Here is a 16,625-nt window from a genome sequence, read left to right on the forward strand (position 1 = left end):
AGCGAGCGAGCGAGCGAGCGAGCGAGCGAGCGAGCGAGCGAGGCGAGCGAGCGAGCGAGCGAGCGAGCGAGAGCGAGCGAGCGAGCGAGCGAGCGAGCGAGCGAGCGAGCGAGCGAGCGAGCGAGCGAGCGAGAGAGCGAGCGAGCGAGCGAGCGAGCGAGCGAGCGAGCGAGCGAGCGAGCGAGCGAGCGAGCGAGCGAGCGAGCGAGCGAGCGAGCGAGCGAGCGAGCGAGCGAGCGAGCGAGCGAGCGAGCGAGCGAGCGAGCGAGCGAGCGAGCGAGCAGCAGCGAGCGAGCGAGCGAGCGAGCGAGCGAGCGAGCGAGCGAGCGAGGAGCGAGCGAGCGAGCGAGCGAGCGAGCGAGCGAGCGAGCACGAGCGAGCGAGCCGAGCGAGCGAGCGAGCGAGCGAGCGAGGAGCGAGCGAGCGAGCGAGCGAGCGAGCGAGCGAGCGAGCGAGCGAGCGAGCGAGCGAGCGAGCGAGCGAGCGAGCGAGCGAGCGAGCGAGCGAGCGAGCGAGCGAGCGAGCGAGCGAGAGAGCGAGCGAGCGAGCGAGCGAGCGAGCGAGCGAGCGAGAGCGAGCGAGCGAGCGAGCGAGCGAGCGAGCGAGCGAGCGAGCGAGCAGCGAGCGAGCGAGCGAGCGAGCGAGCGAGCGAGCGAGCGAGCGAGAGAGAGCGAGCGAGCGAGGAGCGAGCGAGCGAGCGAGCGAGAGAGAGCGAGCGAGCGAGCGAGCGAGCGAGCGAGCGAGCGAGCGAGCGAGAGAGCGAGCGAGCGAGCGAGCCGAGCGAGAGCGAGCGAGCGAGCGCGAGCGAGCGAGCGAGCGAGCGAGCGAGCGAGCGAGCGAGCGAGCGAGCGAGAGCGAGCGAGCGAGCGAGCGAGCGAGCGAGCGAGCGAGCGAGCGAGCGAGCGAGCGAGCGAGCGAGCGAGCGAGCGAGCGAGCGAGCGAGCGAGCGAGCGAGCGAGCGAGCGAGCGAGAGAGCGAGCGAGCGAGCGAGCGAGCGAGCGAGCGAGCGAGCGAGAGCGAGCGAGCGAGCGAGCGAGCGAGCGAGCGAGCGAGCGAGCGAGCGAGCGAGCGAGCGAGCGAGAGAGAGAGCGAGCGAGCGAGCGAGCGAGCGAGCGAGCGAGCGAGCGAGCGAGAGCGAGCGAGCGAGCGAGCGAGCAGCGAGCGAGAGCGAGCGAGCGAGCGAGCGAGCGAGCGAGCGAGCAGCGAGCGAGAGAGCGAGAGAGCGAGCGAGCGAGCGAGCGAGGAGCGAGCGAGCGAGCGAGAGAGCGAGCGAGCGAGCGAGCGAGCGAGGAGCGAGCGAGCGAGCGAGCGAGCGAGCGAGAGCGAGCGAGCGAGCAGAGCGAGCGAGCGAGAGAGCGAGAGCGAGCGAGCGAGCGAGCGAGCGAGCGAGGAGCGAGAGCGAGCGAGAGAGCGAGCAGAGCGAGCGCGAGCGAGAGAGAGCGAGCGAGCGAGCGAGCGAGCGAAGCGAGCGAGCGAGCGAGCGAGCGAGCGAGCGAGCGAGCGAGCGAGCGAGCGAGCGAGCGAGCGAGCGAGAGAGCGAGCGAGCGAGCGAGCGAGCGAGCGAGCATCGAGCGAGCGTAGAGCGAGCGAGCGAGCTATCTAGCTATCGAGCTAGCGATCGAGCGAGCGAGCGATCTATCTATCTATCTATCTATCCCCATTTGTTTGTTGCAATATCTTCTGCAAGAGCATGTCTGTTTGGTAATTCAATCAATTCTGCAATAAACATTTATTTTTACGTAATATATTTATTTTCCTTTGAAATTGTATATAATTTTTTTGAATGATTAATTTAATTATAATTTTATTACTCCAAACATACATACATAGTTGCTTTTACATATATTTTTTTTAAGTTACTATGTTTTTAAATATAATAATGACATTGTGCATGGTAATATTTTCTATCCAAAACAACAATTTAACTAATTTCAAACATTTTTGAGTGCACTTTCAATGAAAATAGTGTAATTTCTTTATTTTATATAGAACATTTAATATATATATATTTTTTTTAATTATAAGCATTATAGAATGTTAAATAAAAATTACACATTTTAATTGTGTAATAATGTTCATTTTACAAATTAAGTATCAAAATGAAAAAAGGAAAATAACAAATTATTTAAATAATAATTAAATGAAATAATAAATGCCTTTTAAAGTGTAAAAAATGTAATAAAAATAAAATAGAATAGATTAATAACTTCTTAAAGGGAAATGAATTTGACAAAGAAGAGAGGAAATAAAAGGAATGAAAAAAGTAATGAACAAAAGAACATAAACGTAATATCAATGAGAAAGGTAGATAAACTAATTTATTTATTTTGCCTGTGATGTTTGATGTTTTATTTTTTTAAGCCTTAAGAAACATGAGCCTTTCTTCACACATACAGCAGGATGATTAAAGACTGAACTGTAGCTAAATTTTTAAATGGGTTTTTATTTAATTAAATTGCTCTGGCATGACATAGGAAATATCATCCCAAGGATGACGGTAAAGACCCTGTTTCAAACGTTTCTGATCCATATAATGACCAATGAAACCTATGCTACGACCCAATACAAAGAGTGAGTTGATGGCGCCAATGTTAATGTATTCCTGAGCTCCTCACTGGAATGAAAACAAAGTTCACATTAAGTTATTTCGAATATTAATACTTATGCGTTAAACAACTCACCTTGTAATGAACCACAATTACGTAACATATCCACAAAACAAGTGGCTATAACACCATCGACGTTCAAAATCAAATTTGGCTTTTTACTGGTTGTAATCTTTTCTACTTCTAAAGCGTATTTGAGCAATGGGCAAGCTGGGAAATTTTGCAAAACGAATTCCTTGATAATTTTAACACGCACATCGGGATTATTGATGGATTTGACACGATGACCAATACCCATAATTAATTGGCCATTTTTACGCATTTGATTAACAAATTCCATGGGATGTAAATTCGAGTCATAGGCTTCGGAGAATGGCGAGCAGCGCCATCTAAAGCACCACCAAAACGATCACCCTACAAATAAATTACTCCCAAGTTTAATTTTTATATTTTTCCTTAAGTTTAATTATTACTTACAATTGTTAGCAGACCACTGACAACAGATGATACCAAATCTTTGCCGGCACGTGCACAGACAATGGTATTGTGGGCACCCGATACAGCTGGACCATGATCGGCTGTTACCATTAGGCACATTTCAAAGAACTTGCATACATAAGGAGGTAAACAGCGTTGGAACCACAACAATGAAATTACACCACCAATACCAACATCCTTGTTGAGCACTTCACTGATGGGCATACCAGCATAAATCAATTCTTGACCTCTTTCGTCACAATTGAGGTCATGAAAGAGGCGGGCTTACGGATGAGACCCAATTCACGGGCCCAGGCATAGTCCATGGGTACAGTTGGTGGAGGTACTTCTTCGCGTGGCACTATACGACCAGACTTAACTAGTTCAGCATAAACTTGTTGCACCAAATCACCCAATGAATCAAATGAATCGGGCACATAGGCGCCAGCTTCACGTAAAGCCTTATTTTTAGCCGAAGCTGTTTCCTTATCCGAATTGGCGCATGAACCAGCATGGCCAAATTGTACTTCAGAGGTAAACATACTGGCACAGGTACCTATACACCAAGCTACCAAAGGTTTTGTGATGCGACCGTCTTTGAGAGCTGCACACACTTCGTACTCTTCGGTGCCACCAACTTCACCCAAAAGCACAATAAGCTTGGCCTCGGGATCTGCCTGGTAACGCAAAATATGATCCATAAATGTGGTGCCAGGATAACGATCACCACCAATGGCAACAACCCTCTAAAACACCATCAGTTTGCCTCGAGATAATGTTGTTCAATTCATTGGACATACCACCGGATCTGGAGACATAAGCCACACTGCCTGGCCTATATAACTTGGAATGTAGGATATTATCCAACATACCACCAGTGTTGCCAATTTTGAAGCAACCTGGCTTAACGCCACCCACTGTAGCGGGTCCAATAATGGCTACACCATTCTTATTGGCAGCCACAATCATTTTGCGTGTCATATTTTCGGGGATACCTTCGGCAATAATGGCCACAGTACGTATTTGTGGATAATCCAAAACTTCCATGGTCGATTCGTAAGCGGAACGCAAAGAAGCAAAAATTTACCATGACATCAACGTCTTTGTGTTTATTAATGGCATCGGACATTTTCTTGTAGGACAGGAATAAGGATTTCTTTGGACCCCAGTAGAATTTGCTGCTTGTGACACCGGTGAAGGGATAGACCAGGGCAACAACGGAGGTGGCTGGCACGGCTAGGGAAAACATACGAAAGAGGAAGGAAAAAGAAAGAGGAGAAGGAGGAGCGAGGAGCGAGCGAGCAGCGAGCGAGCGAGGCGAGCGAGCGAGCGAGCGAGCGAGCTAGCGAGCGAGCGAGCGAGCGAGCAGCGAGCGATCGAGCGAGCGAGCGCGAGCGAGCGGCTAGCGAGCGAGCGAGCGAGCGAGCGAGCGAGCGAGCGAGCGAGCGAGCGAGCGAGCGAGCGAGCGACTCGAGCGAGCGACCGAGCTAGGACTAGCGAGCGAGCGAGCGAGAGCGAGCGAGCGAGCAGCGAGGCGAGCGAGCGTAGCGAGCGAGCGAGCGAGCTAGCGAGCGAGCGAGCGAGCGAGCGAGCGAGCGAGCGAGCGAGCGAGCGAGCGAGAGAGCGAGCGAGCGAGCGAGCGAGCGAGCGAGCGAGCGCGGAGCGAGCGAGCGAGCTAGCTCCCCCCCCCCCCCGGCCAGCAGAGGCGAGCGAGCGAGCGAGCGAGCGAGCCGAGCGAGCGAGCGAGCGAGCGAGCGAGCGAGGCGAGTCGAGCGAGCAGCGAGCGAGGCGAGCGAGCGGAGCGAGCGAGGCGAGCGAGGATGAGGCTGAGCGAGCGAGCGAGCGAAGCGAGCGAGGAGCGAGAGCGAGCGAGCGAGCGGAGCGAGCGAGCGAGCGCGCGATCGAGGCGATCGAGCGAGCGACGAGCAGGAGCGAGCTAGCGATCGAGAGCGAGGATCGAGCGAAGCAGAGCGAGCTAAGCTGAGGAGGTAGCTAGCGATGCGAGCGAGCGAGCAGCAGCGAGCAGCGAGCGAGCGAGCTGAGCGAGCGAGCGAGCGACAGCGAGCGAGCGAGCGAGCTAGAGCTATTTCGATCTAGCTATCGATCTATCTATCTATCTATCTATCGAGCTGCTATCTATCGATCTATCTATCTAGTCTATCTATCTATCTATATCTATCTATCTATCTAGCTATCTATCTATCTATCAATCTCATCTCATCTCATCTAGTCCTTAGATAAGTCAATAGTCTAGTCCACAGATAAATCAATATTCTAGTCCATAGAAAAGTTAATAGTCTAGTCCATAGATAAGTCAACAGTCTAGTCCATAGATAAGTCAATAGTCTAGTCCATAGATATATAAGTCAATAGTCTAGTCCATAGACAAGTCTAGTACATAGATATGTCAATAGTCTAGTCCATAGGTTAATCAATAGTCCAGTCCATAGACTAGTCAATAGGACTAGACTGACTAGTCAATAGGACTAGATTAATCCATAAACTAGTAAATATACTGTCTATAAACAAGACAATTGTCTAGTCCATACTATAGTCCATACACTAGTCAATAACTTGTTCCAAAAATAGTCAATAGACTAATTCATAGACTAGTCCATAGATTAGTCAATATACTAGTCCATAGAACGATTTTAACGATATCGAAACGAAACTTTCTGCTTTACTTACGTGCAAATAAAATCAAAGTCCAACATAGATTGTACAGCTCTCTGTTGCATGCCCCAAACGATGGCTTTAGTTTGTTTGGTAAAAAATTTACGAGTTGTTGCATTGACCACACTATCAAGCACATCGTTGGTTTTAACATTATCTGCCGAGATAGGTGGTAGTTTAATCGATTGTTGTGGTGAGCCTAAACCTTTTGTTTTTTGTTGTTTTTGATAGTTTTATATGTTGTGATTTTGATTTTTTTTTTTTTTTTGGTTTGTGATTTTACCACACACAAATGATAACAAAAATTTTGGTTTGGTTTTGATTTGAATTTTGTAATTTTTGATTAATTTGCAGGCAATAGGAGACGGACGACACAACAAATCAGTTTACGTTTACGTAGGAGAGACATGGATATGGTAACAATTCAATTCAATCAATCAGTTAAAACACGTTAAGAGGGAACATAATGGATAAAGAGGTACCAAATTGTTTGTTTAAATTATCAAGGAGCAATACACAACAATGGTACAAAAGACGCACACACATAGACATAGACACATACGATACATGGAATAGCAGGCAGTTGAGGATGATAGCAGTAGGTGTTTTTTTGATAGATATCGGTGAAAAAATGGTGATAGTAGTGGTGTAGTTGAAGAAAGCAAAACAATACAAATGTGACAATTACAATTATAGCGAAAGGGATTTAAAAAAATTTGGTGTTTAAATGATAAGTGGTGGATTTGGTATGTTAGTAAATGAATTCATAATTTTAACGCAAATTGTTAGTGTTATAAAATAATAAATAGGTTTTCAATTACATTAAACAAGAGGATATTTTTTTTTCGTTAAATCCAAAATAAAACAATCGAAATAGACGAAAGAGATTGAAATATCTGTTTAATTTGATTGTCAAAATGAGAAGAGTATTTTTTTAATGATTTTAATAGAAAGAAACGGGGAAAGGAGTTTATAGTTTTGTGCAAATTTGTTAATATTTTATTATCTATCTGTGTATCTATCTATCTATCTATCTATCTATCTATCTATCTATCTATCTATCTATTTATCTATCTATCTATCTATCTATCTATCTATCTATCTATCTATCTATCTATCTATCTATCTATCTATCTATCTATCTATCTATCTATCTATCTATCTATCTATCTATCTATCTATCTATCTATCTATCTATCTATCTATCTATCTATCTATCTATCTATCTATCTATCTATCTATCTATCTATCTATCTATCTATCTATCTATCTATCTATCTATCTATCTATCTATCTATCTATCTATCTATCTACCTATCTATCTATCTATCTATCTATCTATCTATCTATCTATCTATCTATCTATCTATCTATCTATGTATCTATCTATGTATCTATCTATGTATCTATCTATGTATCTATGTATCTATCTATCTATCTATCTATCTATCTATCTATCTATCTATCTATTCTATCTATCTATCTATCTATCTATCTATCTATCCTATCTATCTATCTATCCTATCTATCTATCTATCTATCTATCTATCTATCTATCTATCTATCTATCTATCTATCTATCTATCGATCTATCTATCTATCTATCTATCTATCTATCTATCTATCTATCTATCTATCTATCTATCTATCTATCTATCGATCTATCTATCTATCTATCTATCTATCTATCTATCTATCTATCTATCTATCTATCTATCTATCTATCTATCTATCTATCTATCTATCTATCTATCTTATCTATCTATCTATCTATCTATCTATCTATCTATCTATCTATCTATCTATCTATCTATCTAATCTATCTATCTATCTACTAAAAGAACATTTTTTTATTTTTATTGAAAATTTACTTTTTCAATAAAAATATCAAACTTTCACCAACATTAAAATTTTTACTAAAAATTCAGACTTATACTAAAAAATTCTATTTTCACCAAAAATAACATTTTTCACCTCAACTTCAAATTTTCAACAAAAATTAATTTTTCAAAATGCGAAATTTTTTAAATTAACTATAAAATCCTTTTCCCATTTTCAGCATATAAATGAATAAATTTGTATAGAAAAAGTAATCGAAAAAATAAGTATTTCAAAATATTTCCATAAAACTTACCATTATTACCAGTATCTCCAGTTAAGGTTCTCAATTCTGGTTGAGCATTTTGTCCACCGGGCAATAAAAAGTTGGCAGTGGAAAATTCAGCACTGGTTGTTTGTGGTATGGGGCGTTTACCCAATGCCATGCCGCAAATAGCAGTCATATGTGTTTCGGGACCGAAAACATGTAGGGGAACACCCAATGAACTGCCAAATTCGCGCATCTTGCGTAAACCCTCCTGGTAATTAGGTCCAGCACGACGCACAAAAATGGAAACATTGTGTTCAACCAATTTGGTTGGAATTCCCGCAAGGCAGTAATAATGCCTCGGAAAGTGGCTGCGACATTGGTAAAGTTAGCAATACCACCACCAGTAATTAAAATTTTGCCATCGGGATGTTTGGGCGAAGAGGTCATAAGATTCAAAATAGTTTTAGCATATTCATAGGTTTGCTGTTCAGAGGGTGCACCACTGTATTCGCCATAGTTGGCCAATTCCGAAGCACCACCCAAATCGCATATAGTATCGGAATAAATTACACTAGCACCGCCACCAGCAACCATAGTCCAAATTCTACCATTTCTATTAAGTATAGTTAGCTACAAAACAAACAAATAATTAAATATAAAAAACTGGTTTTCCTTTTTTAACTCACCTTCAAAGAAGCCCCACTCTTGGCATCCAAGTCAGCAATATAAGCTTCTTCAGGATAAGCATCACGTCCAAAGGGTGGTGGGTAATCAATATCACCCCATCTGGGACGGCATATAAAATCGGCGGTTGAGTCCAGCTTAGCCGCCAAATCTAATATATACATACTGTCGTCTGTCACCACCAAAGGATTGATTTCCAAATAAGTAAAATATAAATCGGCAAAAGTTTTATACAAAGCAAAAATAAATTTGGCAATGCGTTCTTTTTGCCAGCTGGTACTTCAGTTAAGAGCTTAGCATTAATATCTTCCATAGTGACCTCACTATTAACGGGTATATCCAACTTTAAAGCCTTGGCATCTACATCACCAATATCAACACCACCTTGATGATAGAAGAGAATGGTATCGGCTGAACGATGAGAATAAATACAAACGTACATTTCTTCGGCCTAGAAATGGAGAGAATTATATCATATAGAAAGTTACATTGCTTTTTGCCGTTAATCTAAGTATTTCAACTTACATCTGTATGTGGTACAAAGGGTTCAATAATAAAGTTTCTTAGTTTTCCCACAGCATTGCCAATAGCTTGATCTTTGTTCATGCGTTCGCCAATCCATTGTTGTACTTCTTGGAAGTTCTTTTTAACACCAATCAAACCTAATTTACCACGTCTTTTTATGAGTTGATCAGGTTTTACTACCAAAGGCTGTAAGGATTCAGAAAAAATATAAATTTAGATTTATTTAAGGCAAATTTTTCTAAAATTTTTTAATTTCGAACTTTAAAAATTTTTTTAAAATTTAAAAAAAATAATCTTCAAATCTTCATAAATTTTAAAGTGTTTTAAATATGTTCGTTTCCTATTCTAAAATCATTCAGTAACATAAATAACAAAAGGTTTTTGAACTAATACTCTATATAGAATATTCTGAAAATATTTATTTTTAAATATGCTATTTATTTTAACATATGCTAGTCTACCAACTGTATATGGCCCTATGGGCTCGGTTGGTTTTTCGTAAATAAATAAAATAAATATTTAAAATAAATATGCTAAAACAACCTTTATTATGGGACAATGACAGATTTGCATGTGTGTAAATTGTATAGAAAAAAATCAATATTTGCCCTTTACTGAACCTTTGCTTTTTCAAAAATATACAATTTTAAATAAAATATTTATTTAATAAAAAACAAATAGATCTATTAGCGATTAAAGCTATTTCATTAAGAAATTATTCAAATATTTTTGAAAAGGCATAGAAACGTCAGCATTTTCTTTGCAAATTGCGGAAAAGCAAAAAATAATTAAAATTTTTTACAACAACAGTAATTATAATAGAAATATTTTCAATATAATATCGGTCACATTAATAAGGTGCTGACAATACAATTCATGTAAAATACAACATAAATAAATGAGAAATTTCAGGCGAAATTTTTAGAAGGCGATATACGAACTAAAACTTCAACGATGTTAAACTAAAACTAAAAACAATTTGTTTTTATTACTGAACTGCCAAAATCTGTCTTTTGCATGGAGGTCTTAAAGAACAAATGTTATTATTCAAAGTGTTATAGGTTACCTTAGTATTGAACAATACTGTATAATGAACTAAAACTAAAAACTGAACTAGAACTGAACTAGAACTGAGATAGAACTGAGATAGAACTGAACTAGAACTGAACTAGAACTGAACTAGAACTGAACTAGAACTGAACTAGAACTGAACTAGAACTGAACTAGAACTAGAACTAGAACTGAACTAGAACTAAACTAGAACTGAACTAGAACTGAACTAGAACTGAACTAGAACTGAACTAGAACTGAACTAGAACTGAACTAGAACTGAACTAGAACTGAACTAGAACTGAACTAGAACTGACTAGAACTGAACTAGAACTGAACTAGAACTGAACTAGAATTGAACTAGAACTAGAACTGAACTAGAACTGAACTAGAACTGAACTAGCACTGAACTAGAACTGAACTAGAACTGAACTAGAACTGCCACTAGAACTGAACTATAACTGAACTAGAACGGAACTAGAAACTGAACTAGAACTGAACTAGAACTGAACTAGAACTGAACTAGAACTGAACTAGAACTGAACTAGAACTGAACTAGAACTGAACTAGAACTGAACTAGAACTGAACTAGAACTGAACTAGAACTGAACTAGAACTGAACTAGAACTGAACTAGAACTGAACTAGAACTGAACTAGAACTGAACTAGAACGAACTAGAAAAACTGAAACTAAAACTGAACTAGAACTGAACTAGAACTGAACTATAACGAACTGAACGACTAGAACTGAACTAGAACTGAACTAGAACTGAACTAGAACTGAACTAGAACTGAAACTAGAACTGAACTATAACGAACTAGACTGAACTAGAACTGAACTAATAACTGAAACTAGAACTGAACTAGAACTGAACTAGAACTGAACTAGAACTAAACTAGAACTGAACTAGAACTGAACTAGAACTGAACTAGAACTGAACTAGAACGGAACTAGAACTGAACTAGAACTCACTACAACTCAACTAGAACTCAACTAGAATGAACTAGAACTGAACTAGAACTGAACTAGAACTGAACTAGAACTGAACTAGAACTCAACTAGAACTCAACTAGAATTGAACTAACTAGAACTGAACTAGAACTGAACTAGAACTGAACTAGAACTGAACTAGAACTGACTAGAACTGAACTAGAACTGAACTAGAACTGAACTAGAACTGAACTAGAACTGAACTAGAACTGAACTAGAACTGAACTAGAACTGAACTAGAACTGAACTAGAACTGAACTAGAACTGAACTAGAACTGAACTAGAACTGAACTAGAACTGAACTAGACTGAACTAGAACTGAACTAGAACTGAACTAGAACTGAACTAGAACTGAACTAGAACTGAACTAGAACTGAAACTAGAACTGAACTAGAACTTAACTAGAACTGAACTAGAACTGAACTAGAACTGAAGTAGAACTGAAACAAGAACATAACTAGAAATAAACAAGAACTGAACTACAACTGACCCTTGAACTGAACTAGAACTAAACTAGAACATAACTAGAAACTAAACGTGAAGGGAACAAATGTCATCATGCAAAGTCCTAAAGGTTGCTTTAGTTTTGAACACTACTGCATACTTAACTTTTAATTGTTCAAATCATTTTAGAAAACTTTCTTAGACAAATGAGAATTCACGAAAAGGTAAAATTTTGTTAAGCAAACATAATGGATACATAACTGAATTCATTTTTAACACAACTTAAGCGTTTATGGCCTATAACCACAGGCATACATTAATAATAATTGAGCACTCATTATTTTGACATAGATGCCCCTTTAAAAACATCAGAAAGAAATCTTTATATTAAATATCAGCACATATTGATAAGAAAACAAACAAAATTGCACGATTTTTTTTAAACGTTGTTGACATAGCAATAATCAAAATGTTTTATGGGTTGGAATGCTAACACAATGAAGTATTATCATCTGTCGCTAAATGATTATGTATGAAAAGCTATAAAAACCATTAGATTAAGTCAGTTGCTCAGTCCATGGTGGTCGACAATACATAGACATAGACAATAATAATAAAAAATATTAAATAGCCGATAGTAACTCAAAAAATAACAACAACAGGTTGTTGTTTCTTTTTTTGCAATTGTTTATTTTTCAACAACAATAGCAATAATATACATAAATCTTATGTTGTTGAAAATTAAAAAAAAAAAAAACTTTAGTAGAACCTTAGTCAATATTAAAAAACAAAATTTAATCATAAATATAAAACTTTATAATAAAAATCATTTTATTACGGCGTGTTATGGTGTGTTTTGCCCATGTTTGGCGTATGGCGTGTCGTACTTTTTTTCTACATAAATACCTTTCAATATGTACCAATACTAACATAACTAGAGATAAGATTTCTTTACTGGTTAATTCTAAACAATATTCCCAGATGTTGTTCACGAACTACTGCACTTCACCTTGACACTTTGTTATTTGTTATAGTTTTTTATATGTATGTATATGTAAATATGTATAAACTTTCTAAAACAATTTAAAATCAATAATGTAATCTGATAAACAATAGCAATGACCGAGTGGAGGGATATTATTTTAAATACATATTAAGAATAGTAAATTTTAGTTTATCTTCATAACTTTTAGTCTTTTCAAGACATGTTCAATACTATGATCGATTTGTAGACAAATTCTCGAGTGTTTTGTATTAGTATTTTCATTAGAAAATAATAAAAATAAATATTCGTATATTTTTCGCAGGAAATCCAAATGCTTAGATATTGTCAACAATATAAACTGTTTATTATCAAATTTGATATAAAAATGGTCATAATAATCAAAGTGAATGATTCAGATAGCTATATTTTTATCAGTTTATAGTAGTTATTGAAATTTGAAAACAATAAGATTAAATATTTCTAAAATAACTGGACTGAACTAGAACTGACCTATAAATAAACTCGAACTGAACTTGAACTAGAACTGGAAAATAATTGTACTAGAACTGAATTAGAACTGAACTAGAACTGAATTAGAACTGACTAGAACTAGAAATGAACTAGAACTGAACTAGAACTGAACTAGAACTGAACTAGAACTGAACTAGAACTGAACTAGAACTGAACTAGAACTGAACTAGAACTGAACTAGAACTGAACTAGAACTGAACTAGAACTGAACTAGAACTGAACTAGAACTGAACTAGAACTGAACTAGAACTGAACTAGAACTGAACTAGAACTGAACTAGAACTGAACTAGAACTGAACTAGAACTGAACTAGAACTGAACTAGAACTGAACTAGAACTGAATCTAGAACTGAACTAGAACTGAACTAGAACTGAACTAGAACTGAACTAGAACTGAACTAGAACTGAACTAGAACTGAACTAGAACTGAACTAGAACTGAACTAGAACTGAACTAGAACTGAACTAGAACTGAACTAGAACTGAACTAGAACTGAACTAGAACTGAACTAGAACTGAACTAGAACTGAACTAGAACTGAACTAGAACTGAACTAGAACTGAACTAGAACTGAACTAGAACTGAACTAGAACTGAACTAGAACTGAACTAGAACTGAACTAGAACTGAACTAGAACTGAACTAGAACTGAACTAGAACTGAACTAGAACTGAACTAGAACTGAACTAGAACTGAACTAGAACTGAAGTAGAAATGAAGTAGAACTGAACTAGAACTGAACTAGAACTGAACTAGAACTGAACTAGAACTGAACTAGAACTGAACTAGAACTGAACTAGAACTGAACTAGAACTGAACTAGAACTGAAGTAGAAATGAAGTAGAACTGAAAGTAGAACTGAACGAGAACTGAACGAGAACTGAACTAGAACTGAACTAGAACTGAACTAGAACTGAACTAGAACTGAACTAGAACTGAACTAGAACTGAACTAGAACTGAACTAGAACTGAACGAGAACTGAACTAGAACTGAACTAGAACTGAACTAGAACTGAACTAGAACTGAACTAGAACTGAACTAGAACTGAACTAGAACTGAACTAGAACTGAACTAGAGAACTAGAACTGACTAGAACTGAACTAGAACTGAACTAGAACTGAACTAGAACTGAACTAGAACTGAACTAGAACTGAACTAGAACTGAACTAGAACTGAACTAGAACTGAACTAGAACTGAACTAGAACTGAACTAGAACTGAACTAGAACTGAACTAGAACTGAACTAGAACTGAACTAGAACTGAACTAGAACTGAACTAGAACTGAACTAGAACTGAACTAGAACTGATCTAGAACTGAATAAAACGAAACTAGAACTAAAATTCAAATTAAATAAAAAGCCTAAAGCTTACCACAGCTTGTAATCAATTTTTCTTTAAATAATATTATTATTAAAAATTTTAAATATTTATGCTAATTTGTCTTTAAGAAATTTATTAAATTTTCACACTAGAAAAAATGCTTGGAATTTTAAAATAATTATACATAAATTATACAAAAATTTGACGACATAATACGATTGCATAAAAAATTTAACAAGTTTATTATTTATAGCGCTAAAATACTCGGAAACAGTGTAAAATATTAACGACATTTTTTTTTTTTTTAATTTGCTAGAGAGGTCTATTAGTGTCATTAACACACAATTTAATTTTATTTAAAGCAAAAAAGAAATGAATAGAAATAATAAAACAGAAACAGAAAAAAACTAAAAGTATTAACTAAGCCAAACTAAAAGTCAAGTTCAATGTGAAATAAAATAGTTCAATGCAAAGTTATACTATGGTTCAATGTATGAATTTTATGAAATTTATAAAACTAACAATTAAAAACTCTTACCGTATTCAAAAGCCAGGGTTGTTCAACAGCCAATTGGGACCAATCGGTTTTCATGTTAACTGTGGCAAAACGGCATGTTTGTACTCCAGCGCCGTTATCGTTTAAATGACGATTTAAAATATCCTTGCCGGTGGCTTCAGTAATAGCCTTTGCTGACATTTTCTTTTTTTAACAAAGTTTTTCAACGAATAATAAACAAGTTTAGTAGTTAATAAATAATGGTTGAGTTTAAACTGCAATGAAAAATATAAAAATGGTTTATAAACAAAAGAAATTAATGAATTTGAAATTCAATACTAAAGTTTTATATAAAAATATTTATTAATCAATATAGCAACGGTAAAAATTTCTCTTCTTTCTTTATTTTCTGTTTGTTTTTTAATTTATGGTTGATTTCTTTTCAAAATGTGTAGACACAACATCAAAAAGGTATTCAAAAGTAAACAGTAAAATATATTAAAACAAAATCTACAACAATATACTAAAAATTTCCCCAAAATGTAAGTCTGTCTGTCTGTTACTACACACAAACCTGTGGAAACACATAAATGAATAAAAAATCCACTCACTAGCTTTTATATAAATGAAGATTATCGAAGCAAGTTCCTCTTTATGGAATATTTGGAAAAAGCTTTTTAAAAACCGCAATCAAAAAGTAAGAAAAAAATGTACAAAGTTTAAAATTTCTTTAATTTTTTTATATTATATTGGTATTTTTTTAAAACCAAAGTTCGCACACTTTTGAACACGTATGAAACGTTTTAAACACAACCGATTGATCGTTGGTGTTTACTTAGCAGGTGATTTTTCGATCTACACCTTAGACGAGTTAAATGAAAACTGAATGCTTTTGTATAGTATTTACAAACGCATTGTTGTCGTTGAAATAAATAATAAAAGAGGGAATAAAACGACAAACTCCGACAGAGATTTCTGGATGATATTACGTTGTTCATATTGGTGTGAATGGGAGTGTGTGTATGTATTTTGTTTTCTCTTTAAGGCCCGATGTTTTCCGTGTATTTAAATCTGAGACTGGTTTATAATTTACTTATATTCATTAATTTAATATTTCAGGTTGCCAGATGAGTAATAATGAAGACTTCAGTTACAAAGTTTAAAATTAATACTTTAGTTCTAGAACTGAACTGGAACTGAACTAGAACTGAACTAGAAGTGAACTAGAACTGAACTAGAACTGAACTGGAACTGAACTAGAACTGAACTAGAACTGAACTACTAGAACTGAACTAGAACTGAACTAGAACTGAACTAGAACTGAACTAGAACTGAACTAGAACTGAACTGGAACTGAACTAGAACGTAACTAGAACGTAACTAGAACTGAACTAGAACTGAACTAGAACTGAACTAGAACTGAACTAGAACTGAACTAGAACTGAACTAGAACTGAACTAGAACTGAACTAGAACTGAACTAGAACTAGAACTGAACTAGAACTGAACTAGAACTGAACTAGAACTGAACTAGAACTGAACTAGAACTGAACTAGAACTGAACTAGAACTGAACTAGAACTGAACTAGAACTGAACTAGAACTGAACTAGAACTGAACTAGAACTGAACTAGAACTGAACTAGAACTGAACTAGAACTAGAACTAGAACTGAACTAGAACTGAAATAGAACTGAACTAGAACTGAACTAGAACTGAACTAGAACTGAAACTAGAACTGAACTAGAACTGAACTA

General features: G+C 37.7%; 1 protein-coding gene across 1 annotated transcript; it reads right to left on the reverse strand.

Annotated features, from left to right (window-relative positions):
- Positions 1–1,938: 1,938 nt before the first annotated feature.
- LOC119602967 (ATP-citrate synthase) lies at positions 1,939–15,774 on the reverse strand. Its single transcript, XM_037954798.1, is given in 15 exon segments — positions 1,939–2,607; positions 2,682–2,981; positions 2,984–3,020; positions 3,084–3,346; positions 3,349–3,823; positions 3,825–4,163; positions 4,165–4,319; positions 5,770–5,961; positions 7,891–8,169; positions 8,172–8,475; positions 8,532–8,797; positions 8,800–8,980; positions 9,055–9,240; positions 14,914–15,146; positions 15,483–15,774. Coding segments are annotated over 14 exon segments (3,297 nt in total). The 5' UTR covers positions 15,073–15,146; positions 15,483–15,774; the 3' UTR covers positions 1,939–2,446.
- Positions 15,775–16,625: the final 851 nt, after the last annotated feature.

This window comes from Lucilia sericata, unplaced genomic scaffold, assembly GCF_015586225.1.
Source record: "Lucilia sericata isolate MDLA Ls3-8-SP2 unplaced genomic scaffold, ASM1558622v1 Contig000266F_arrow, whole genome shotgun sequence".
Classification (NCBI taxonomy): Eukaryota; Metazoa; Arthropoda; class Insecta; order Diptera; family Calliphoridae; genus Lucilia; species Lucilia sericata.